General features: G+C 50.8%; 1 protein-coding gene across 1 annotated transcript in view; it reads right to left on the reverse strand.

Annotated features, from left to right (window-relative positions):
- LOC140459634 (lysyl oxidase homolog 2-like) overlaps positions 1-26511 on the reverse strand; it is a 66091-nt gene that overhangs the window by 16036 nt on the left and 23544 nt on the right. Inside the window, exons 4-10 of the mRNA XM_072553941.1 lie at positions 19013-19224; positions 13554-13767; positions 9694-9877; positions 7877-8025; positions 6695-6862; positions 2362-2527; positions 962-1205 (exon numbers count right to left, since the gene is read on the reverse strand). Coding sequence (XP_072410042.1) covers positions 962-1205; positions 2362-2527; positions 6695-6862; positions 7877-8025; positions 9694-9877; positions 13554-13767; positions 19013-19224 — 1337 coding nt within the window. The remainder of the gene's footprint in view (positions 1-961; positions 1206-2361; positions 2528-6694; positions 6863-7876; positions 8026-9693; positions 9878-13553; positions 13768-19012; positions 19225-26511) is intronic.

Below are 26511 nucleotides of genomic sequence, written 5' to 3' on the forward strand. Positions count from 1 at the left end.
CCACTGTTGGAATATTGTGTCCAATTCTGGTCTCCCTGCTGTAGGAAAGATGTTGTTAAAGTTGGAAGGGTTTAGAAAAGATGTTGCCGGCGTTGGAGGTTTTGAACGATACAGAGAGGCTGAACAGGCTGGGGCTGTATTCCCTGGAGCGTCTGAGGCTGAGGGGTGACCTTATGAAGGTTCACAAAATCATGAGGGGCATGGATAGGATAAATAGACAAGGTATTTTCCCCAGCAAACGGGAGTCCAGAACTAGAGGGCATAGGTTTAGGGTGAGAGGGGAAAGATATAAAAGGGACCTAAGGGGCAACTTTTTCACACAGAGGGTGGTGCACGCATAGATTGAACTGCCTGTGGAAGTGATGGAGGCTGCTACAATGACAACTTTTAAAAGGCATCTAGGTGAGTATATAACTAGGAAGGGTTTAGAGGGACATGGGCCAAATGCTGGCAAATGGTACTCAATTAATTTAGGATATCTGGTTCGGATGGGTGAGTTGGACCCAAAGGCTCGGTTACCCTGCTGTATGTCTCTATGACTGTATGACTCGATGTCCCATGGAGAAAGACATGACAGGGAAACATAGGCAATGTGATTTGGTGTTCTCAAACCAAATTCCAGTCAGCTCCTGTGTACAGGGTGTGGCCACATAGGGAGATCAAGGGGACTGCTTCCAATCCCATGAAACCTCAGCATTGCTTCACCGTGACACAATATTTCTGCCAATGTCACTTCAGCGCAACACATTTCAGTTGGGTTGTTTTAGTCCAAACTGTCATCTCTCCAGTTGGGCTCCCTGCACAACCTCGAAAGCAGTGCTTTGGATCTCTCTCTGCCTGCAGCTGTGGTTTGGTCCCTGACAGAGCAGAAGCTGCAGTCCCCAGCACAGACAGAGAGAGGTGTGTGTGTGTGTGTGTGTGTGTGTATTCCCATCAGGGTGATGACAGGACACACTGTTACCTGTGACACTCATGCCAGACCCACGCGTGGCGACCAGCCTTGGGCCTGAAGTCAGCCTCCCCGTTGTTGTGGATTTGGGAGGAGAATCTCAGCAGCCGGCGATAGCTGGTCAGAGGTGGCAATCCGACCGCTGAGCTTGACAGACAGTTCTCTTCCATGGCACAGGCCAGCATGGACAGAGGCCGATTCTCCAGGTAAGTGGTCTCTTCAACCACCCGCGGGTTCAGAACCAGGTCGGAAGCAGCTGGGAACAAGAGTGCACAAGGGTTACTGTCAACTAAGGCTTGTCAAACCCCAGAGCCCACTCCACCCAGCTCCATCTCCTCCCACTGGTCTGGGACCAGCACACCCATCCCCACAAACCTACCTGAGTCGTCCCAAGGGAGACAGGCAGGAGGCTGGAAGAACACAGCAAGCCAGGCAGCAGCTGGAGAAGGCAACATTTCAGATCCTGAAGAAAGGTTACACTCAAAACATTGACTTCTCCACCTCCTGATCCTGTGTTCCTCCAGCCTCTTCCTTGTGGACCTTGGATTCCAGCATCTGCGGTTTTTGTTTTAGTTTCTGAGTCCTCCCGAAGCCCTGGCCAATCATTCTCACTCACTCCAACTCCTCACACAGAGTGCCAGTCAGAACGTACTGTGTGAACATTAGCTGCTCAGTCCCACTGAGGACAGGGGAGATCTTGAGCTGGCCAAAGAAGCTTCTGCACCAGCTTTCTATCTTAACACCTCATTCTGTCCACTGTCCTCCTCCCGATCCCTTTTCCCCACTCTTCACTCTCCCTCCACCTCCCCTTCCAGGTCTCCCTCACCCCTTCAATCTCACACTTGCCCCCTCCCCTCCATTTGCCTCTCTCCTCTGCATCCCTTTCTCAATCTCTGCCCGAGTTCTCCATCACCTCCAACTTGCCCCTTCTGTTTCACCTTCTCTCCTCCACCCCTTCTCCCTCCCTTATCCTCATTCCTCTCATTCTCCCTACACCCCTTCCCCCCCCCTCCCTTATCCTCATTCCTCTCATTCTCCCTACACCCCTTCCCCCCCTCCCTTATCCTCATTCCTCTCATTCCCCTTCACACTTTCCCCAACCCTTCCTTCCCTTCACCTCCCTTTACTCTTGTCCCCCCCTTGTCTCCTTCATCCCTCTCTCTCCCAATTATCCCTTCCCCAGCTGTGTCGAAGCCTCCCCATTCCCACCTCTCTTCACCTCACCCTCTGGTCCACATTCTCTCCTCCCCTCCTAAATCCCCATCACCCACTCTCCTTTCCTGTTCCCTGTGCCACCCAATATGTCTCCACCTTTCCTGCTCTCTCAGGAGGCTGATTGGGGTTCAGGAGGAAGGGGAGAGAATGCTTTGTGCAGCTGCTGGTTCCGGGGAACAGGAGACAGCTGGACATACCTTCCGTGCAGGAGATACCAGCAGCAAACTGTCCCCCTCCATTGGGGCAATCGAGCTCCTCCCCATGGTGAAGACACTGGAAGAGGGACATCTCCGTGCCGGAACACTTCACACCACTCATCACCACTTCATCAGCTGACGGATCCCCTCCCCAGAACCAGGTCTCCTGAAGGAAAACACCAACTCATCAGGAAAAACACAGGTGAGACCTCTGATCGGAGCTGGAGCATAGCGACTCCAGCACGGCTAATACCGGAACACAGCCAGAATGGAGCAATCTCCTTTCCACCACATCTCCTCAGCAGGATTACAATGTTTCATACCAAATCTGATCCCTTTCTGCAATAAGTTATCCATCTACTTGGTCCAGTTCTCTCCCCCAAAACCCTCCAATAATCTTTGATAACTATCCTGATCTCCATTAAGACAGCAACCTGGTCTGTCCAGTTTCTCTCTCTCTCTCTCTCTCTCTCTCCAGTCACTTAATCCCAACTACAATCGTCCCCTTCTTCACTCAGATAGCAATCTTGTCTGTCCATCACTGTCTCAGATTCCCTCCCACCCTCAATCCTCACCCATCACAATCCCCATTCAGTACACAATCTCCTCTGTCCATCACTGTCTCAGTCTCCCTCCCTCCCTCAATCCTCACCCATCACAATCCCCATTCAGTACACAATCTCCTCTGTCCATCACTGTCTCAGTCTCCCTCCCTCAATCCTCACCCATCACAATCCCCATTCAGTACACAATCTCCTCTGTCCATCACTGTCTCAGTCTCCCTCCCTCAATCCTCACCCATCACAATCCCCATTCAGTACACAATCTCCTCTGTCCATCACTGTCTCAGTCTCCCTCCCTCCCTCAATCCTCACCCATCACAATCCCCATTCAGTACACAATCTCCTCTGTCCATCACTGTCTCAGTCTCCCTCCCTCAATCCTCACCCATCACAATCCCCATTCAGTACACAATCTCCTCTGTCCATCACTGTCTCAGTCTCCCTCCCTCCCTCAATCCTCACCCATCGCAATCTTCATTCAGTACACAATCTCCTCTGTCCATCACTGTCTCAGTCTCCCTCCCTCAATCCTCACCCATCACAATCCCCATTCAGAACACAATCTCCTCTCTGTCTATCGCTGTCTCAGTCTCCCTCCCTCCCTCAATCCTCACCCATCGCAATCTTCATTCAGTACACAATCTCCTCTGTGCACCCTCTTGTTTGGATCCTGCCATCGCAGCCTCCTCGGTTGTTTTCCCCCTCACCGAGAGAAAAGAAATATTGCTCATCCTTCATGAAAGCCTTAAATTATTCTGCACCAATATTCCATAGATATCAATGGAGATCTTTGCTGTCTTGACAATTCTAGCCAAGCTTTTATCTCAGAACTACCAAGCGCCCTCAGATTGTGAGTCCCACATTCTCACCACTCCCTGTGGGAGAACGTCCTGAATTCCCCAATGGAATGCTGTCTGCCCTGAATACCTGAGGGTTTGGCCTCACCATAACAGTAAACAGTAAACAGTCTCCCCTTGGTCATGTGAAAGGTCCCTCTCAGTTACCGCAAAATTGACGTATTTTGAGACAAAGAAATGGAACGCATCCTGTCCAAGACTTTGAAGAATTGAGAAATTCCAACCAACGTCCCCGAGATCCTCGCTAACTGCATATTTTCCATTGCCTCTTTAGACTCGGGAGAGCAGACGTGCGCATGATATACAAACATAAGTGGAGATACTTCAAGCAATCAGGAGACTGAAGTGACAGCCTGAAAAATCATGGCACAGGTTAAATATAGGAAAATCCAACAGCTGGTTCCCCAATTTCCCCAAGAGGTTTCAGGATATCCAGGTGAAGAGGAGAACCCTCTGGGGAGCAAAGTGGCCAAAATGTCTGTGTGGAACCTGAAGACATGGCTGAAGTTTGAAATGAGTACTTTGCATATGTATTCACTGTGGACAAGCATGATCTGAGTCAATAATCCAGGAACAGGGCCTTGGTACACTTAAACAAATGAGCATGGAGAGGGGACAGGTCCTGGTGGTTTCAGCAACCTTGGAAATGGATCTATCCCACGCTGCTGTCAGACGCCAGGGAGGATAATGCAAGGGGCTCCGACATTCATTTCCAAAGTCTGTCTGGCAGCATTGGAGGGATGTAAGAGGACTGGATGCCAGCTAACGTGGTTCCATTATTCAAGAGAGGTACCAGGGATAAACCAGGAAATGATAGGTCTGTCAGTCTAACAACTGTGGCTGGGAGACCATCAGAAAACATTGAGGACAGGCACTGATTCATCAAGGGGAGTCAGCATGGCTTGGTCAGAGGGAGCTCAGGTCTCACAAACTGGACTTTTTGAGGAAGTTACTGGGTGTGGAGCTGAGGATAGTGCAGTCGATGCCTATACAGACCTCAGTCAGGCTCTCTCTGAAGTCTCACATGGCAGGCTGCTTAAAAAGTGGGATCCAGGGCAGTTTGGAAAATGGGATCCAAAAGAGGCTCTGTGATGGGAAGCAGAGGGTGATGGTTGAAAGGTGTTTTGGAGATTGAAAGCCTGGGTCCAGTGGCATTCCACAGGATTTGGTGCTGGGTCTCTTGCTGTTTGTAGTATGCACTGACGATAGAGACATGAATGTATGCGCTATGATCTGTACATTGCAAGAAATGGGAAAATGGAAGGTGGGGGAAATAGTGAGGTGGAAAGACTAAACTGAAGGATGATGTAGATGGGGCCCAACAGGGGCAAATGAAATGGCATCCTGAAAAGTGTGAGCTCATGTGTTTTCTTGGAAGGGTTGAGCAGAGGATCAGAGGGATCTTGGTGTTAATGTTCACAGATCCTTACAGGTGGCTCAGATAGCTCAGATGGCTCAGAAGGCAGATGGGAGATTGGCTGACATTAGCAGGGAGGTTATAATGGAGCTGTATATAATGTCAGTTAGACCACAGTGAGAGCACTGTATTGTTTCTGGTCACCACACTGCAGGAAGTCTGTAACTGCTCTCGACACAGTGCAGAGGAGAATCACGGGATACTTCCCAGGATGGAAGAACTGAGCTATGAAGAGGGATTGGATCAGCTGCGATTCTTCTCCTCAGAACAGAGGAAACTGGGCTGGGGAGACCTGACTGAGGTGTTCACAATTCAAGGGCATAGATAGGGGTGACAGGAATACATTCCTCCCCTTAGGGGAAGGATCAGGAACAAGGGGACACTAATGGAATATCAAAGCCTGCTGGAATATCAGGCCTGCTGATATTATCACAAAACTATAAACAACTCATGTTCTGGGCACATGGGTTCAAATTCTATCACAGCAGATGGTGTTTCAGTTTGATTTGATTTCAGTTTCAAAAAGCATTTTGGAATGAGGAGTCTAATGATGACCATTGTCAATTGTTGGAAAACCCCATCTGGTTCACTGAAGTCCTTTATGGAAGGAAACTGCTATCCTTCCCTGGTCTGGCCTACATGTGACTCCAGACCCACAGCAAGGTGGCTGACTTTTAACTGCCCCCCTGGGCAATTAGGGATGGACAACAATCGCTGGCCTAGTCAGTGATGAGTGAATAAAATAAAAACAACAGTAGATTGAGAGGGGATTGGGTGAAATTTGTTTTCACCCAGGGAGTGGTATGTATCTGGAACTGAAAGGCTGGTCAAGACAGGAACTCAAGGTATTTAAGACGTGTTGGGATGAGCATCTGGGAATACCATCACATACAGGGCTACGGGTCAAGTCCGGGAAAATGGGAGTCAGATCGATGGATGGTCAAGGGCCAGTGCTGACACAATGGACCAAAGAGCCTCTTTCAGTGCTGTGAAACAGGAACGTCTCTATCCTCACATCTGGGTGTTACCCATGGGGCTGGTATCAAAATGCAGCCTGTTCTGGAAGGGGAGATAGTGGGGCACAGTGGAAATGGCACTAGAATGGAAAGCTCACCTCAATCATGCTGACTGTGACAACTCTTCACACTTGCTGTACAAGTGCACCTGCCAGACTGATGGCCTTTAGTCAAGGGAATCTGTGGTTCTTGCCTGGTGTGGCCTAGACGTGACTCCAGACCCACAGCAATGTTGTTGATCCTGAAGTGCCCTCTGAAGTGGCCAAGCAAGACACTAAGCTCAGGGGCAATTAGGGACGGACAGCCAGGGTTTGTGGCTGCTCCTGTGGAACAGTAAAACTAGGTTCCACTGCTGGCCATTGTCAGGTGGAGGGTCAGTCGTAATTCTACAGCACGACGAGTTGGAGATGGTGCCCTGGCTGAGGTATGAGCAGGGATACAGAGTTAGGAATCTCGCCGTTGTAAGCTGCTGACTTGTACCTGAACTGCATGGTCAGCAAATCCCAAGCCCAGCTGCCTGCACACCACCATTGCTTCCATCAGACCCCAGTTGCTGTTGCAGACAGTGCCCCATCGCTGCCTGCCATTCCTCTTCATCAGCACCTCGACACGTCCTTCAAACGGAGTACGTCCTCCGACCAGGCGGATCTACACACGGGATGACACCGGAACAGGGGAATGAGCGAGAACTAAACATACAGCCTCAACCATCACCCTCAACATTTCCAACACAACCCTGCTTTACCCTGGAATAGCCTGCTGCAGGCTATCCCGGTGGTTTGTGGGTCATGTTTGTTCTCAGTGTTGGTAAGCCCAGCCCTTTGTCTCCATCCCTAGAGAAAACGGTCAGGTCGCCACATCATACCAAGCCATGGGGCTACTCTCTCATGGCTGGAGGGAACATTCTAGTGGGGGTGGTGAGAAAGTGGGGGAAGAGAAGGGAGTGGAGTTTGAGAGAGAGAGAGGGAGAGAGAGAAATGGTTGGTGGCAGGGATGGGGAGGGGGAAATGGTTGGGGGAATTGGGAGAGAAGGGCTCAGATTCCCCCGGCAGGGATAGAGCTGACCAGACACTGAACAAAAAGAAGCCCTCACATCCTATTACTCATTTTTACCTTGTCTTCCAATGTCCAGACCAGAAACACTAATTCTCTCTCTCTCTCCCCCCATCTCTCTCCCTCTCTCTCTCTTTATCACTCCAGAATCCCCTCCCCTCTCTTTCTCTGAATCCTCCTTGATCCCCTCCCCGCACTTCTCTTTCTCTCTCTCTTTCTCTCTCTCTCTCCAGAATCCTGGCCCCCTCTCTCCCTAGAATCCTCTCTATTTCTTTCTCTTTATGGAATCCACTCTCTCAGTCTCTGGAATCCTCTCTCCAGAATCCTTTTCCTCACTCTCTCTCTCTGCAGAATGCCTCCCTCTCTCCAGAATCCCCCCTTTCTCTCTCTCTCTCTCTCTCTCTCTCTCTCCAGAATCCTTGGCACCCCTCTCTGTACTCCTCTCCTGAATGCCCTCCATCTCCCAATGCCCATGAAATGAATCTGCTCCTGAATACAAAGCTAATGTCCAGCTGCAGTGCCAGGGTCTGTGGTGTTGTTGGCATGTGATGTGCCAGTGCCCGTCCTGGGGGGTGCGGGTGGGCCTGTAGTTGAGGTGAAGGTACTGACCTGTTGCTTGAAGCCCATGTCAGGGATGTTACAGCGAACTGCAGCATCTTCATCATGGCCACACAGCTGCTCCTGGTTAGACTGGCAGGCCGTGAGGGAATTCTCAAAGCCCGTGCACGAGACCTGGTTCATGTGGGTCAAACCAATGCCTGTGACAAAACACAATCAGAGGAGCCAGCGAGGGGCCTCGTAAGGGAAGGGTAACAGTGAACATAGACTCGGCGACACACAGGATGCTGCCATGCCGACACAGATCAGTGCACTCACCCTCCATCTCTCCCGCAACAACTGACTGTCCATCCAAAGTGAAATTGTGACAAATCCAGACTCCGGTGCTTTTGGTTGGGAATACGATACTCACCTTTTCCAATCTCCTCTCGATAAAGGACGGGAGAATGTGAGAAAGTTGCAGTTGGGCCACATGGCTAACATAGCTTCCATGACCAACAGGAGCTGGTGTAAGAGTGTCTGGCCCAAAGGGAGTGACACCCTGCCAATACACCATAACAGCTCCACTGCATGATGGCAATCTCAGATCCAGACACCAAGATGGACTCTTCTTTGTTTCTCAGACAGCTGCAAGGACCTTCCAAACACACAATCTCCCTCATCCCAAACAAGGGACAAGGGCAACAGACACATGGGAACACCACCCCCTGCAAGTTCCCCTCCGAGCCCCTCACCATCCTGACTTGGAAATCTCTCACCATTCCTTCACTGTCACTGGGTCAGAATCCTGGAATTCTCTCCCTAAGGGCATTGTGGATCAACCTACAGCACATGGACTGCAGTTCAAGAAGGCACCTCACCCCCACCTTCTCAAGGGGCAACTAGGGACAGGCAGGAAATGCTGAGCCTAGCCAGTGACACCCACATCCCAGGGTCAGAGAATTGCTGCAGTGTGGAAGCAGGCCATTCAGCCCATTGAGTCTGCACCAACCTCCCCCGAAGAGCATCTACCCAGACCCAGACTCCTAACCCTCTCGCCAGAACCCTGCATTGACCATGATTAACCCGATGCATCCCGAGACACTATGGGCAGTTTAGCATGGACAATTGATCTAACCTGCACATCTTTAGACTGTGGGAGGAAGCACCCAGAGGAAACCCCCGCAGACACAGGGAGAATGGGCAAAGTCCATGCAGACAGTGGCCGGAGGCTGGAATCGAACCCGGGTCCCTGGCGCTGTGAGGCAGCGGTGTGAACCACTGAGCCACCATGTCCTGTGAAGGGATAGCAACAAACCTGCCTCCTGTATCTCCCACGTAATGACCATGGTAGTGACGCCAAGAGGAACACTCTGAATTCAGCGTCCTGTCTCTGTGTACGATCTCCCTCAGGGCAGGCTTGAGGATAGGCAGAGGGATGGGAAAACAGCAAGAGAGACCAAGAGAGAGGTGGGGGTCAGAACTGAGGAGGGGGTGGGGGGGGGGGGGGGTGGGAAAAGAGGGTCAGGGAGCCGCTGAGGTCACAAAATAAAGGGCCCATTGGGTCAGTGTTCGTCAACAACAATGGCTTACTCTGCTATTCCCATCTCCCAGCACTTGGCCCATTGTCTGACCATCACAAGTTCACATCTGAATATGTCCGCGATGTGATGGGGGTTCCTGCCTCTGCCACCCTCACAGGCAGGGAGTTCCAGATTCCTCGGGATGAGAAAGGTTTCCCTCACATCCCCTCGAAACCTCCTGCCCCATCCCTTTAATCTCTGCCCCCCTCGGTCACTGTCCGCTGCACCAAGGGGGAGTCTTCCTTTCTGCCTCCCCTGGGTATCCCCCGGGTATCTCGGTCATATTCCGGGCTGGCAACGCCTCACCTTTGCCCATTCTGGCTCCGGTCAGAGCCTCCTTGGCGGTGCCGAATCCCAGCTCTCGACAGGCGACACTGGCTGCCAACAGATTCCAGCGGTCATCACAGACTGTCCCCCACTGTCCATTCTTCATCACCTCCACTCTGCCCTCTCCGATCTTCGCTCCTCCCCGCAGCCGGATCAGAGGCCTCTGTGGTGACAAAAGGAGCAGTTTGTTCCACTCGACACACTGAGAGGGAGGGGGGGCATCACTGCTGGGAGAACGCGCAGAAGAGAATCGCGCAGACACTCACAAACAGAGCGGGGGGGGGCAGGCAGCTTAATGGGAACAAGCGCAAAGCTCTTGGCGAGAACTGGTATGGGAGCGATGGGCTGAATGGTCCACCGTTGCACGCACGTGTCGACACACACACACTCTCTCTCTCTCTCTCTCTCTCTCCCTCCCCCCAGAACCCTGTCATGACCTGCGTCCCGCACGGTATCGACCTCTCCCTCACTATGTTGGAAAGCTGCTTTCCCCTCCTCTCCTCTCCCCTCCCCTCGGTGTCTTGGCCAGGCATAGGATCCCATATCCTGGTCACCAGCATTAGTGCAGCAGGAGTACACGGTGGGAGATTCCACTTGGGAATAATGCAAACCTCTGCATCCAGATCTTTCTTCATCTTATTAACGACGTTCAAAACTCACAAACCCTTGGTCTCAACATTCTGGCTTTACTGAGGAAAAGTCTCACCATCGTTTCATCTGACCACAAAGCTGCAAGATCATGTGGTGTCCATCCCTGTAACCTCGTTCATTATGAGGGTATCGGTTTAGGGGGAGAGGGGAAAGATATCAAAGAGACGTAAGAGGCAGCTTTTTCACACAGAGGGAGGTACGTGTATGGAATGAGCTGCCAGAGGGTGTGGTAGAGGCTGGTACAATGACAACATTTAAAAGGCATCTGGATGGGTATGTGAATAGGAAGGGTTTGGAGGGATATGGGCCAAATGCTGGCATGTGGGACTAGATTAATTTAGGATATCTGGTCAGCATGGACAAGTTGGACTGAAGGGTCTGTTTCAGTGATGTACATCTCTATGGCTTTGTGACACATTGGGCCTCACTCTGGATGTGACAAAACCCTCAGCTTGGACTGCACAGGACATTGGTTTGGCCACTGTTGGAATATTGCGTCCAATTCTGGTCTCCTTCCTATTGGAAAGATGTTGTGAAACTTGAAAGGGTTCAGAAAAGATTTACAAGGATGTTGCCAGGGTTGGAGGATCTGAGCTATAGGGAGAGGCTGAACAGGCTGGGGCTGTTTTCCCTGGAGCGTCAGAGGCTGAGGGGTGACCTTATAGAGGTTTATAAAATTATGAGGGGCATGGATAGGATAAATAGACAAAGTTTTTTCCTCAGGAGAGGGGAGTCCAGAACTAGAGGGTATAGATTGAGGATGAGAGGGGAAAGGTATTAAAGAGACCTAAGGGGCAACTTTTTCACACAGAGGGTGGTACGTGTATGGAATGAGCTGCCAGGGGAAGTTGTGGAGGCTAGCACCATTTCAACATTTAAAGTGTATCTGGATGGGTATATGAATAGGAAGGGTTTGGAGGGATATGGGCCGAGTGCTGGCAGGTGGGACTAGATTATGTTGGGATATCTGGGCGGCATGGATGGGTTGGACCGAAGAGTCTGTTTCTGTGCTGTACATCTCTATGACTCTATGAACAGCAGGCCATCAGCGCACAGCAAGATCCCACAGATGGCAATGCCATGACAAGGTGCTTTTGGTTTGTGAGGCGTCACTATCAACTGGGTGGGGGGGGTTAAATGAGAATGGCCTTGGTCGAGAGGAACTGAGTGGGGGGAGGGGGTATGGGGAGGTAGGGGTGAAAGGTGAGGTGTGTCTATGTCCGTCTGACAGGGGAGTCAGCTCCACTGACACTGCAGCACCCCTTCTCTGTCAGATTGGCTTCACTCAGTCACGACAGCCCTCGGGGCTGGTCATTCAACCCATCGGATCCGTGCCGGCCCTGAGAACGAGTACTAGACCAGGTGCCATCCTCCAGTCTGGGTTCACCTGGAACGTGGGCTGGAGTTCAGGTGGGATGTTGGGAAGCAAGTTCAGGGAGCAGGGAAGATGGTGGCTCTGACAGACTGGTCCAGTCCCATCGTCACCTGGTGTCTGAACATGTTCACTGTGTCCCCAGGTTCCCTGGGCATCAGCATGGGCTACCCATTCCTGATCGTGACCACCAGGTGGCTCAGGGAGATGCGAGAAGGGACTGGACCTGGGAGGTGTGATTCCCCTGGTTGCTGAGCAACACGGAATCGCTGTGGACCACACTCTTCCTCAAGGGTCCACACGCCAAGTCACCAGAGGCAGGGGGAAGCCCACCTCCCCCTCCCCACAAACGGGGCAAAGTCAGGCAGCATTCACAACAGCCTGCATTGCCATAGCACCTTCAACATTCCAACGTGCTTCACAGGAGGACACAGGAGGACTGTGTGACACCTAGCAACACGAGCAGACAAACATCGGGAGGTGGGTTGGCAGGGGTGGGGTTCGGGAGCTCACTGAATGAACCAGTTACACTGGACTAGCGGGGGTGGGGGTGGCAGGAGTGGGGGAAGGTTGGAGACAGAGGGAAACTGACAGCAGGGAGATGGAGAGGGCAGGGCTGGGGAGGGGAAACAGAAACAGGGGTCATTTTCACAGAAACAGAAACAGAAAATGAGCTGGGGTCAGGTGAAGTGAAGAGAGAAACAGCAAGCAGGTGGAGAAGAGGAAAGGGGGAATGAGGGGGAATGGAGGTCGACAGGAGCCCAAGAGGGGGTGATTGCAGTAAAGGGGCAGGGAAACACTAAAAGGATGCTGGGAGTATTCAGCAAAGGGCAGAAGGGGAGCAGCCAGCAGTGGGTTACAGAAGTGTGCTGACTGATTTATCCTCCCCGCTGTGTCTGCAGCCACTCATGGTTGCTTGCAGGTTGCGACCTGACCAGGTGGGGATCCCACAGTCTGCTGTGTAGCTTCTCAATCTCCGAAAACCAATTCACGTGGATTCGGTGCAGCCTGGATGCAGGATGGTCAGGGCTAACTCCAGTAGCTCGGAACTGATCCGTGTCGGACCTCGGCAGCCAGGCACAGCCAGCTGGCTCTCATTATCTCATGTGCGTGACACACATGATGTGGAATGTGCTACGTTCGGGGAGTTCTGTTACAACTTCAGTTTCCCAGGCTACTCGAGAATGCTTTCTCCACATTCACCAGGCTGGAACTCCCACTGAGTGAGGGCACTGCTCGAATTGCCTGGGGCAGGGGAGGGGGGGTGGTGAGGAGAGGGGTGCTTCAGACTTGCCTGGATGGTACCCTTACTCCAGTCAGCTCTCTCTCTGTCAGGGAGGCTGTGGGTCACACCTTCCATTCTTGGGCCTCCACTGCAAGGGTCTCAGCTGAAGCTCCAAGTTCAGCCTCTCCTGCTGTGGGTGGGATCTTGCTGCGCAGAGGTCAGCTGCCGCTTGTCTCCGCTGTTCTGGTGAGCATCAAAACTCAGAGCGTAATGGGGTCATACTAACCAACGACAAAATAATGGTACCATCCGTAGCTTCCTCCTGAACATGTCTGCATACAGGCCTGGTCATCAGGCACACTAGTGACCGGGTCTGGGACATTAGCCTCTTATAAGTGAGGCATCACCCACTGAGCCCCTACCAATAAAATGGTGTTATCGTGACCAGGGGAGGCCATTCAGCCCGTCAGTGAGATGGTGGTGAGGCTGCCCCTGAACGACACACCCAGGTTGACCCATTGCACGTGAGTTGGATTTTGGGGGGAAGGTGGGGGGTGGGGGGGGGCGCTATACAGGACATGCAGTGATCACCTCAGTCTGGAAGGCCTTGCGAACCCGCGTAGTACTCAGAGCAGCAAAGGGCCGTCCAGCCACACAGCTGACAATCACAGGCATCTCGCTGGCACACGAGCTGTTGGTGCTGCTTTCAGAGTAGTCCAGGCTGCAGCTGGACACATGGGCCTCACTGCCTGTGCAGTTAATGCTGTACGGCCAGTACGTGTGCTTCTTCCTGCTCACAAAGGTCCTGCACAAAACACATCAAACACAACACTTCACAGCTAGCACCCAGACAAGGCCAGGCTCTGTGCTGCACATGGGTCATGGCCAGCGCACAACCAGAATACACAGTACAGGACCGGTATACAGTACAGAGGGACAGCCAGTACACAGTACAGGACCGGTATACAGTACAGAGGGACAGCCAGTACACAGTACAGGACCGGTATACAGTACAGAGGGACAGCCAGTACACACAGTACAGGACCGGTATACAGTACAGAGGGACAGCCAGTACACACAGTACAGGACCGGTATACAGTACAGAGGGACAGCCAGTACACAGTACGGGACCGGTATACAATACAGAGGGACAGCCAGTACACACAGTACAGGACCGGTATACAATACAGAGGGACAGCCAGTACACACAGTACAGGACCGGTATACAGTACAGAGGGACAGCCAGTACACACAGTACAGGACCGGTATACAGTACAGAGGGACAGCCAGTACACAGTACAGGACCGGTATACAGTACAGAGGGACAGCCAGTACACAGTACAGGACCGGTATACAGTACAGAGGGACAGCCAGTACACACAGTACAGGACCGGTATACAGTACAGAGGGACAGCCAGTACACACAGTACAGGACCAGTATACAGTACAGAGGGACAGCCAGTATACTCAGTACAGGACCGGTATACAGTACAGAGGGACAGCCAGTACACACAGTACAGGACCAGTATACAGTACAGATGGACAGCCAGTACACACAGTACAGGACCGGTATACAGTACAGAGGGACAGCCAGTACACATAGTACAGGACCGGTATACAGTACAGAGGGACAGCCAGTACACACAGTACAGGACCGGTATACATTACAGAGGGACAGCCAGTACACACAGTACAGGACCAGTATACAGTACAGAGGGACAGCCAGTACACACAATACAGGACCAGTATACTATACAGAGGGACAGCCAGTACACACAATACAGGACCAGTATACAGTACAGAGGGACAGCCAGTACACACAATACAGGACCAGTATACAACACACAGGGACAGGCAGTACACACAATACAGGACCAGTATACAATACAGAGGGACAGCCAGTACACACAATACAGGACCAGTATACAATACAGAGGGACAGCCAGTATACACAGTACAGGTCCGGTATACAGTACACAGGGACAGCCAGTATACACAGTACAGGACTGGTATACAACACACAGGGACAGGCAGTACACACAATACAGGACCAGTATATAACACACAGAGACAGCCAGTACACACAATACAGGACCAGTATACAATACAGAGGGACAGCCAGTACACACAGTACAGGATTGGTATACAGTACACAGGGACAGCCAGTATACACAGTACAGGACTGGTATACAGTACAGAGGGACAGCCAGTACACACAGTACAGGATTGGTATACAGTACACAGGGACAGCCAGTACACATAGTACAGGACCGGAAAACAGTACAGAGGGACAGCCAGTACACACAGTACAGGACCAGTATATAACACACAAGGACAAGCAGTACACACAATACAGGACCAGTATACTGTACAGAGGGACAGCCAGTACACACAATACAGGACCAGTATACAACACACAAGGACAAGCAGTACACACAATACAGGACCAGTATACTGTACAGAGGGACAGCCAGTACACACAGTACAGGACCGGTATACAACACACAAAGGGACAGCCAGTACACACAATACAGGACCAGTATACTGTACAGAGGGACAGCCAGTACACACAATACAGGACCAGTATACAATACAGAGGGACAGCCAGTACACACTACACAGGACCAGTATACAGTACAGAGGGACAGCCAGTGCACACTACACAGGACCAGTATACAGTACAGAGGGACAGCCAGTACACACAATACAGGACCAGTATACAGTACAGAGGGACAGCCAGTAGATACAATACAGGATCAGTATACAACACACAGAGACAGCTAGTATACACAATACAGGACGAATATACAATATGCAGGGACAGCCAGTACACACAATACAGGTCCAGTATACAACACACAGAGACAGGCAGTACACACAATACAGGACCAGTATACAGTACAGAGGGACAGCCAGTACACACAATACAGGACCAGTATACAACACACAGAGACAGGCAGTACACACAATACAGGACCAGTATACAGTACAGAGGGACAGCCAGTAGATACAATACAGGATCAGTATACAACACACAGAGACAGCTAGTATACACAATACAGGACGAATATACAATATGCAGGGACAGCCAGTACACACAATACAGGTCCAGTATACAACACACAGAGACAGGCAGTACACACAATACAGGACCAGTATACAGAACAGAGGGACAGCCAGTACACACAATACAGGACCAGTATACAGTACAGAGGGACAGCCAGTATACACAATACAGGACCAGTATACAATGCAGAGGGACAGCCAGTAGATACAATACAGGATCAGTATACAACACACAGTGACAGCTAGTATACACAATACAGGACGAATATACAATATGCAGGGACAGCCAGTACACACAATACAGGTCCAGTATACAACACACAGAGACTGCCAGTGCACACAATACAGGACCAGTATACAAAGGTACGACCAGTGCATAACACACAAGGAGAGCAAGTATACACCACACAGAGAACCAGTATACACAGTACAGGACCAGTATAAGACAGACAGAATACAAAGAGGGAGCTAGTTTCCAAAATACAGGAGGAGTATACTCCATCAGCATCTTCGACACAAAGGCAATGTCCATAACATGATCTGTTGTGCTCTACTCAGGAGACACATACAAACGTTTATACCCAACAGGACAAGAGCACACCAGCTGGAACACACTGGGAGAGGCACGATACAGTACAGGCACAATGTTCTCCATTAGGAACACACACACACGCACACACGTACAGAGTGTGCAATGCCTCATGGACTACAATCAGAAGTGCACACACAGACATTGTACTGCGCTGGGGACACACCCAGAGACAAGGTACACTACAGAACGAGAATACTTTGTGAGGGAAACATGCACACACATAGTTGGACAGGACACTCAACACACAAGCAAGACACCAGTATACTTCCACAAGGACAACATGTTTTGCTCATTGTATCCAGTGATATCTGTACAGTGAGATAAGCCATGGTGAATGGAGCTAAGATCTTGTTTTCCCACCCCAGTGAACTGCCACATTGAGATATAGTATCTCCTGGCTTCTACACTCAATGACCAAGCTGGTATTTCCCAATCAGTACACTGTCATTCTGGGGGAATGACTCAGCCCCCCTCACATTTAATCATTACTCAGGAAACAAAGCTCTGAACCTCAACCAGACCATTCCCACCTCCCAACTGACTGACAAATCCATGGGATCAGACAATGGTAGTGCCAAGACTGGGAGCACACAGCACAGGAAGTGGTTATTTGACCTGTTGGACAATGTTCATTCCCTCACCCGCCCCCAGCCTTCCCGACAGACCTGCAGCCTTTGTTCCCATAACAGGGTGGTGGTGGAGAAAGGGGCTCAAATTTATTCTGAATAACACTCATGCCATTCAGGAACAAACACTGACTTCCTGAGGGGATGTTCATTCACATTTTCCTGACTGACATGGAGGGAATTCCCCGTGTATGCAATAGTTTCATCTTCCCAAGTTACAGAGTCCATCAGGTATTGCGACAGCAGGACCTAACTTAATAGAGTGAGGTGGCATTATCAAGGGGGAATGGTGGAGTGGTGGGGGTGGAACCTGGATAAAGCATCACCGGGCAACTCAGGAGGGAAGGGGTCAAGGGGGCTGAATGAGAGAAGGGGTCCAGAGTTGACGTTTGGGAAGCAGTTGGTGGTGGGGCATGAGGGAGAGAGGGGAAACAGCAGGATAGGTGGTCTGGATCTGTGGGTGGGGGGAGGGAGAGAGCAGAGGGGGTTGGGAAACATAAGGTGGGGGCAGGGGAAGAAGGAACAGACGGATGGGTTGGGAGAGAGAGAGAGAGAGAGAGAGACGAGAGAAATGGGAGATGTGGGTGGGAGGGGTAATCAATGAGTGATTTGAGGGGGAAGTGACAAGGAGTCTGGGGGAGTGAAGGAGGGATTGGAGGAGGAATTAATGAGGGATTCAGTGAGGGGAGTTGACAAGGGGTTTGAGGGGGAAATCAATGAGGGAGTCATCGGGGAGAATCCATGACAGAGTTGCATGGCAGCATGGGGCGGGGACTGGGGCAAAAGCAGAGCTCCAAACCATTTCAGGGAAGGAGAAATTTCCACAATATGGCATCCCATTGAACACACATAATATCATGAGGCAGATTGGGATTCTGACTAGGGGTTTACTTTCTGATTACCCACACAGCCCTGAATTCCTGGTATCTAACTATTCCACCTTCCAATCATTCAGCTTCAGAAGTGAAGAGGATTGAAACATTCCTCACAAAACTTCACTCGAGAATTCCTATCGGTGGAAAGAAACCATTGAGTCCATACTGACTCTCTGAAGAGTATTCCACCCGGACCCACCCCATCCCTTTAACACTACATTTCCTATGGCCAACCCACCCGAGCCTGCACACCTGTGGGGAGAAAATCCACCCAGCCATGGGGAGAATGTGTCTGTGTGGAGTTTACAGTCACTCCCAGAGGCTGGAATCGAACCCGGGTCCTTAACACTGAGAGGCAGCAGTGCTGACCACTGAGCCACCATGTTGGCTGTAATCTGATCAATCCGCATGAGGGGAGTTTGTGTTAGTGTATGAGAGTGTGTGTGAGTGTGAGAGAGAGAGAGAGAATATGAGTGCATCCAGCTTTAATCTAACAACATCATTCCGTTCCAGCACCATCAGCGAGCTACCTCCGAGCTCGTGAAGGACACTGTGGACTCTGCATCCTTTGGCAGATCACTGTCACACCTCAACATCAAAGGCATGCCCAGGGCTCTTGTTACTGCCGTGGTAGTGTGCCTATATCTGAGCAAGGAGGACTAGGTTCAAGTCCATCTGCTGCAGGAGGTGTGAAATAATAACATCTCAGATCAGGGCAAAGATCAAAACAGGAGTCAGCCCCTGAAGCTGTTCCCCCATTCATGAGGATCATGCTTCCTCTGCTCCCCCTCTCTCCCTGTACCCCTAGTGATCTCTCCCAGGCCTACAGCAGGGCACCATTCTCAGACCTCCCACTCTGAAAGCAGCCACATCCGGACGCTCTGTCCTTACTTGTAAATCCTCATGTTGTAGCCTTTCTCTGCGGGAAATCCAAACATGCCACAGACAACTCTGCTGTTCATGGCCGTCCAGTCCGCGCCACAGATCTGTTTCCACTCTCCGTCCTGCTGCACCTGCACATAACCCTCTGTGACAGGCAGCCGCTTCCTGGACGAGCCAAAGACTCCCTTGATGCGAACATCTTGCACTCGTAACTGCTCGTCCTGGGGTCACAGACAGACAGACAGAGCGAGTGTGTTAGAGGGGACTCCTGAATTGGATCAGACACTCTCACAGCACGGGTCAAATCATCACCCCCCTCCACTTCTTCCCCAGCTTGGGAAGGTGTAGAAACATGTAATCGTATCACATCTGGGCAGACCATTCAGCCCACTGAATCCATGCTGGCTCTGCCCAACAGCAGCCCCACTGCCTTACATTCCTCTCGTTTTTTTGACCTGAATCACTGTTGGCCAAATGAATTCTAGCAACCGATCAGACAGCTGAGGAGAAGTGGTGTGTCCGAACACTGACCCTGAGCATACCCCTTCTGGTCACTGTGTGCCAACGTGCAGAACGACTCATGTACCCACCGTCCACTCTGTTTTCTGCCTCTTCACCAAACCTCAAACCCCCATACCTCTCAGTATTTGTCACACCCACTTGCTGCCTCAGACTTTGTCAAAACCTTCCTGAAAATGCCAATACACCATATCTCTTTGCTTCTCAAATATGAATTTCTCTTCTGCAGTGTGGACACAGGCCAACAAATCTGCAATGACCCTCTGAAGAGCATTCCACCCGATTCTGGCAACCATGCAATTCCCACGGCTAACCCACACCTCCCTGGATATTATGGGCAGTTTAGCACGGTCAATCCATCTAACCTGCACACCTTTGGGCTACGGGAGGAAATTCACAGAGAGACCCGGGGAGAGAGTGTGCAAACACCACACAGCCACCCCAGGGTGGAATCGAACCTGGGTCCCTGAGGCAGCAGTGTTAACCACTGAGCCACCGATGAGGCACGGTGACTCTGTCCAATCTGGCAAGTATTTTCTCAGTGTCCAGGAATTGGGACAGGTCTCTGGATTCCCTTACCAGGAAACCTGAACATCAGCTGGTTTTCAGACAAACCAGGTTTTGGGTCCAGTAGCTCAAATCGTTTGGAGGTTAAAAATGACCTTGCTTTTCAAGTCTGTTCAACTGAGATGAAGTTTTTATCCAGAAGGACCCAAACTCAATGTGTCTGCAGGTCTATTCAGGGCTGTTTCCGAAAAGCCTTTGCTTTTTTCCAGACATTTGCACAATGTCTGTCACAGTTTCCAGTATTTCTCCCAATAGGGATATCAGGCTGACCTGCATTTGCAATCTGTGATGGTGCTGTCAGTCGAACAAGGCTATTTTGTCCTGGGGATTTTTTTTTACAAAGAGAGGTTGTAAAGGCAGAGGTGTCAATGTGTCTGCAAAGAGCTGACTGGAGCGCTGGCTAGTTCTCCCAGTTGAGGTTATTTCTGGTTTGGTTTAGCCGTACCAGAGAAGGTGCTGGGAGCAGGCAGTCAGAAGCTGCTACAGTGCAAACAGGTTCCAGCCTCTGTCTCTGAAATCTCTCCTGCCTGGAGGAACCAATGATTGAATTTACCTTTTGCCAAGGGGTGTGTTTGTGGGATGTTACGGGAATTGGAACAGCTCCTCAGTTAACTATCCAGCCTGACGAGTTTTCCAATAATTAAGTTATTCTAAATTCCGTATTCTTTTGTTTGTGATTCAACTGTAGTGGGTAAATAAATGCTGTTTTGCTTAAAGCCGAGTGGTTTGACCAGCTGTATCACTCCTGGACTATCCACTTCACACCTACCTTTACAATAAGAAAACGTTAGGGTCTGGGCTACCTTCTGAAAATATTCTGAGGGAGTCTGGCTTGGTCCATTACAAACCTTCCAATCTACACTGTAGCAGAGTTGACGATATTTTGAAAAGAACATGGGGAAGACATTTGACGTAGTTCTCAACGTGACTCAACAAATGAAAACAATATGAGGCAGAGGGAGGGAAATGCAGAATAAAATGGGACTGGAACCATTTCAAAGGGAATGAGAGATCAATGTCATCTGTGCACACAAGCCCAACATTATCCTATTTACTTGCAATTCCCAGTCCCCCAGAGTCCTTCAGCCTGCACACAGATGTTCCTCCTGTTGCGCCAAACATTTCTTCATCTTCTCAACAGCTGGGCAATAAGTCACTGCTCAGAGGGAGAGAAAAACACTCAGATTTCCAAACAACGGCTTGCTCCCAGATTTGGGAATTATCGATTTCCAATTGCAATTGGGCTGCTCTGAGAAAAAAAAGGATCGAGCTCCAGGAACACGCAGAGAGGCACAAATCCTGTCCTTGCGGATCCTCTGATGCCAGGGCTGTGGGCAGGAGCTGACCTACAGTGCTAGGTTGTTCAAAGTGGAACACAGGGTCAGGCACAAGCAAGGGTCCTGCACCCTCAGTTACAACGAGACCAAGGAGCGAAGCGGAGAGATGGAGAGAAAGAGAGAGAGAGAGAGAGATGGAGAGAGAGAGAGAGACAGAGAGAGAGAGACAGAGAGAGAGAGAGACAGAGAGAGAGAGACAGAGAGAGAGAGAGTGCAGAGGTGGGAGGGAATATTGGGGTGGTGCTCTCAAAAAGGACCAGCACAATCAGAGTGGGCTGAAGGGCCTCCTACCTGGACTGGCTCCCAAAGTAAACGAAACGTTAAGTGCCAGGTTTCATCCATTTTGGTTGGGTGCACGTCCTGTAGAGCAGTGATTCCCTAACTCGACCATCCCATTGGAATGTGGATACTTATTCCATGGTTTGAGAAGGGTCAGTGCTGAGAGGCTGCTTCCTCGCCTGGCTCAGGGGAAGGTGGAGGGTCTCTGGAACCAGGGGTCAGAGGTGGGGTAAGGACTCGACTGTTCAGTAATGAGAGGAGGAGGGATTACTCCCCTCGGAGAATCTTTGTGGATCTTCAGAATCCCTGCCCCCCAAGGAGCTGTGCCTGCTCACATGTTGAGTGGAGTCACAACAGGGACGGAGAGGTGTCCAAGGAAACCCAGAGTACCACAGAGACATACAAAGGAGCAACAGGGGGGAGGTCATGTGGCCCCTCAAGCCTGTTCTGTCCTGTCAGCATGCAGCCAGCCCAGCCCTGCAAGGTCCTCGTAGCTTTGAGGAAAACCACCTGCCATTTGGGGAATGGAGCAGATCAGCTGAGATTACTGTGCCACACATTTCCCAGGTCGTGCTGGGAGAGCTCCCCATTCAGTTTCCCATCCCCCCTGCTGGCTGGGGGAGGCTAAGAACAAACATCAGCGAGTGGGATCGCACAGCGGTGACATTGAGCACCTGTCAGCCACATTCTGCAAAGTGCACTTGCATAGCGCCTGCCTCTCCCGTACCTCAGGGCAACTGGCAGCGCTTCACAGCTGTGGGATAGAGGTAAAGTGGTGTTACTTCTGCAATCATAATTACTTATGCAAGGTAAATGAACTCACACCAGTGTACAGTTGTTTCAGCCAAGAGCTGAGTTAACAAGAATGAAAACTATGTGAAGGAAATACATAATTGTTTTTGTATTAGCTAAAATGTGCATGCAAGAATGAAATGTGACTGCAAACAATGGTTGATGTTGCAGACAAATCGATAAGGTGCTGTAAGGGGAGGGGGTTCAGCTAGATATACCTGTACAAAACATAGTTATAAGCATCTGTTTCCCACTTCTGTAAAAACAAGGACAAACCACAATCAAGAAGTCATGAGGTCATAAGGTCATAACAAGTGAGGGAAAGAGATAGTAGTGAAGGAGGATATACCTAACAATGGACCACAGCGGGATGTGGTCAAACTGCCTTGTGAGGCCAGAAATAAGCATTTTGTCACAAACAAGGCCGGATAAGGCAAGAGATGAACAAGAGTAATGGGCGCTGGTCTTAGAGAGGTGGGAGATATAATCAGGGGAGGAGCAATGGGAGGAGGGAATAGGAGCCAAATTACATAAATGTTGTGTACTAGTTGAATTCAGTGTGTGTGTGTCTTGTGGACAGTAGACACCACACCCCTCTTGCAAGAGCGAAATAAATGACACTACTGATTCAGATCTTGTCTCGGACTGGAATTATTGAAGTGAGTGCGCTTCGTTTCTCACAACAGCCAATTCGGACTGTGTAAAGCAGGGGGGGGGGGGGGGAGGTGGGGCGGCTGGTGGATTGGTATTTGCCATTATCGGGGGGAGATGGAGCGGGCTGCTAGGCAGAGCCTAGGCAGCATTCCCAGTCAAGGATCTGCTCCATTGGGAGGAGAAGGAAGGGGCAGCCTCTCAGGTGGGGGGGAAAACTATTCCGTGATGCCTCTCAGAGCCGAACAGCCCGCCCGCTCGCTCCTCAAGTACAGGGCATGTGCGGTAACTGGGTGAGATGTTTTGTCTGACCCAGAAAGGAGGAAGGAAGGAGCAGAGATGAACACTTTAAATCCATTTCAGGGGATCTGTGTATGAGCAGAAGGCTGTGCTTGATCAGAAAAACACGGAGAAATTGGAACGAAGCATCAAGTGGTCAAACAAAGGGCCCTGTTCCTCAGCTGTGGGCACACCGTCTATCTGATTCTCGCTGACAACAAATCTGTTGAAGTCATCAAAGCTTCAGCTGTTCTCCTTCTCCCCCACTCTTACAAGTGCCACCCATATTGACAATGGCAAGGTGAGCTGGACTGGAGTATTGGACAAGAGCACAGCACGTTCCACAGCTGGTCAGTCAGACAGGCTCCAAGACATTCTGGAGTCTGTGCTGCTCACTATACCGACAAGCTGAATACTCCAACACTCACAGCAACAGCAGGAACTGTGGGCTGCTGAAGGACACAAACAACATCTACCCGGGAGACACAGTGACTCCGAGTCTCATTCCATTCTGGTGATGAAAGATTACAAACCAGCTGTTCAAGGCTGGAAACTGCCCTGGCCTCTCTGACATGCCATTCATTCCCCCTAACACTAAGACGGTTCTCCCTGGAAGGCACGATCTCCACCGACCTGTCCTCTCGGAGATGGCAGCTTTCAGACCAGGTGGAATAGCCCTCACGTTCCAATCAAATCTCCAACCTCGTCATTTCCAAGACAGGCTGGGTCGCTGAGCCTAGTGGAGGTCCCCATCTCACTCCCCCGCTCAGGGGGGCAACATCACCACCAAATCCCACGGCCTGGGTCATACAGCGTGCTCCCACCAGCAGAAAGAGAGTGAGAGAGGGAAAGAGAGAAGGTGGGCATGTGCATGTGACAGTGTGTGTGTGTGTGTGTGTGTGTGTGACAGAGAGAGAAAGAAAGAAAGAGAGAGAAAGAGAGTGAGAGAGAGAGAGAAAAAAAGAGAGAGGAAGAGTGTGTGTGTGTGTGTGAGAGAGACAGACAGACAGACACTGACACCCATACTCCCCTTGTCTATTTGAGTGTCCATTTGTGAGTATATGTGTGTGTGTGTGCGCAAGTGTGTCTGTGAGGGAGAGAGAGAGTGAGTGTATCTGTGAAGCAATGAGTGACCCATGTAATGGGACAGCACGCTGGCAGGTCAAAGGTGATAAGTTGGCCTTGCAGTGGTGCTGTTCTGCAGTATTATGTGCATGGTGGTACGTTAACCCTGAGCAATCCTCTGAGCAGGAGTTTCCATTCTCTCACCTCCAGTGACACACTCTCCAGCACACTTAACCAACCACACTTCAGGCCAAATCTCCTGTTTACTCAAGCAATGGCCACAAATCCCAGCAACGACTGACAGGGAAGGCCAACACAACAACACTGAAAGTACCACAGCCTCATGACTCTCCAACCCGACAAACAGCGGGATGAGTTTGAAGACACAGTCAAGTCCAGAGCATTAACACAGGCCAGCCGGACTATCTGCATGGACAATGAAGGACACCAATTCGACTGGGACAGCATCGGCATCCTCAGACAAGTCAAACAGAGATAGGCAAGGGAATTCCTCCAAGCCTGGCACTCAACCCAGAACTCCATGAATAAACATGTAGAGTTGGACCCCATTTACCAACCATTAGAAACAGAACCAATAATGTAATGGGAAATGACCCCACCAACCCCAGCAGACCCAGACAGATAAATAGCAAGTGGGACAGAACACCAACATTTCACCAGAGGCACACTGATTAGATGACTTACAGGGTGGAAACAGGCCCTTCGGCCCAACAAGTCCACACCGCCCCGCCGAAGCACAACCCACCCATACCCCTACATTTACCCCTTAGCTAACACTACGGACAATTTAGCATGGCCAATTCACCTGACCTGCACATCTTTGGACTGTGGGAGGAAACCGGAGCACCTGGAGGAAACCCACACAGACACGGGGAGAATGTACAAACTCCACACAGTCAGTCGCCTGAGGTGGGAATTGAACACTGTGCCACCGTGCCGCCCTATGATGTTACCTAGAATGGTAGTGAAATGTCTGCAAACAAACTTATCAATTCAGTGAGCAAGTCAACAACCTCAGATAGTCCATGCTGCTGGGAAACATTTTTAACGGCTGCTACTCAGATATAGAACATCAAACGGTGTATGGAATCTGTGCACAGCACAACAAGAGGCCATTTGACCCATCGTATTCTTCTAAAGATCAAAACCAATTGATCTCACTTCAGCACAAGTGGGACGTCGCAGGACTGTACCGTTTCTAACCACATAGACTGCACTAAGGCAAGGCCTACACTCCCAGTGGCAAACACCAATTGGATTTACTGAACGGAACGGTCAGAGGGCACACACACACAGACACAGAAAGATGCAGACACTTGCACGTGGTCTGCCCTCACTGCTTGCCCACGTGTTCAGGAGCTGTTACGAGACCAAAGCTCCTTCCCCTTGACTCTGCACACACGGTGACCAGGTGAAAGCTCAGTCAGACAGTCACTAACTCAGTGCTGGGAGCCGCAGACAGTTCGGAGAGTGGGGACAAGGACAGCAGTCAGCGTGTAGCCTGTTAGAGGACACTCACTCAGAACAAAGCCATCGACTGCCGCTGTTGGCCCCCTCTGCAGCTCTGATTGCACACCTCTGAGCCAAGCAGAGGGTGACATGCAAAAAGCTGGCGTTTCAAAAGCTGACCACTTGGCAACTGCTGTCAATCAACCTTTAAACCCATCTAGTTCACAGCTGTCCTGCAATGAAGGAAATCTGCCAGCCTGACCTGGTCTGGCCTACAGGTGACTCCAGTGTTGGAAGTGCCCCCTGGGCAGTAAACACTGACCCCAGCCAGCGTCAGACACTTCCCAGGAACAAATGAAAAGATCAGCATTGCAAATTCACAAAGGATGCAGGCTTCAGGGAGGGGGTTACCAGGCACAGGAAAGGTATGGGCAGTCCTCCCAGCCTGGAGAATAGCTCGCCTGGGGAGGGGGCATGGGGCAGCAATACATGCCCAAATCTGCCTTCCCTACCTCTTCGGGACACGGCTTGGAGAAACTCCAGTGGAAA

The sequence above is a fragment of the Chiloscyllium punctatum genome, chromosome 35 (assembly GCF_047496795.1).
Source record: "Chiloscyllium punctatum isolate Juve2018m chromosome 35, sChiPun1.3, whole genome shotgun sequence".
Classification (NCBI taxonomy): Eukaryota; Metazoa; Chordata; class Chondrichthyes; order Orectolobiformes; family Hemiscylliidae; genus Chiloscyllium; species Chiloscyllium punctatum.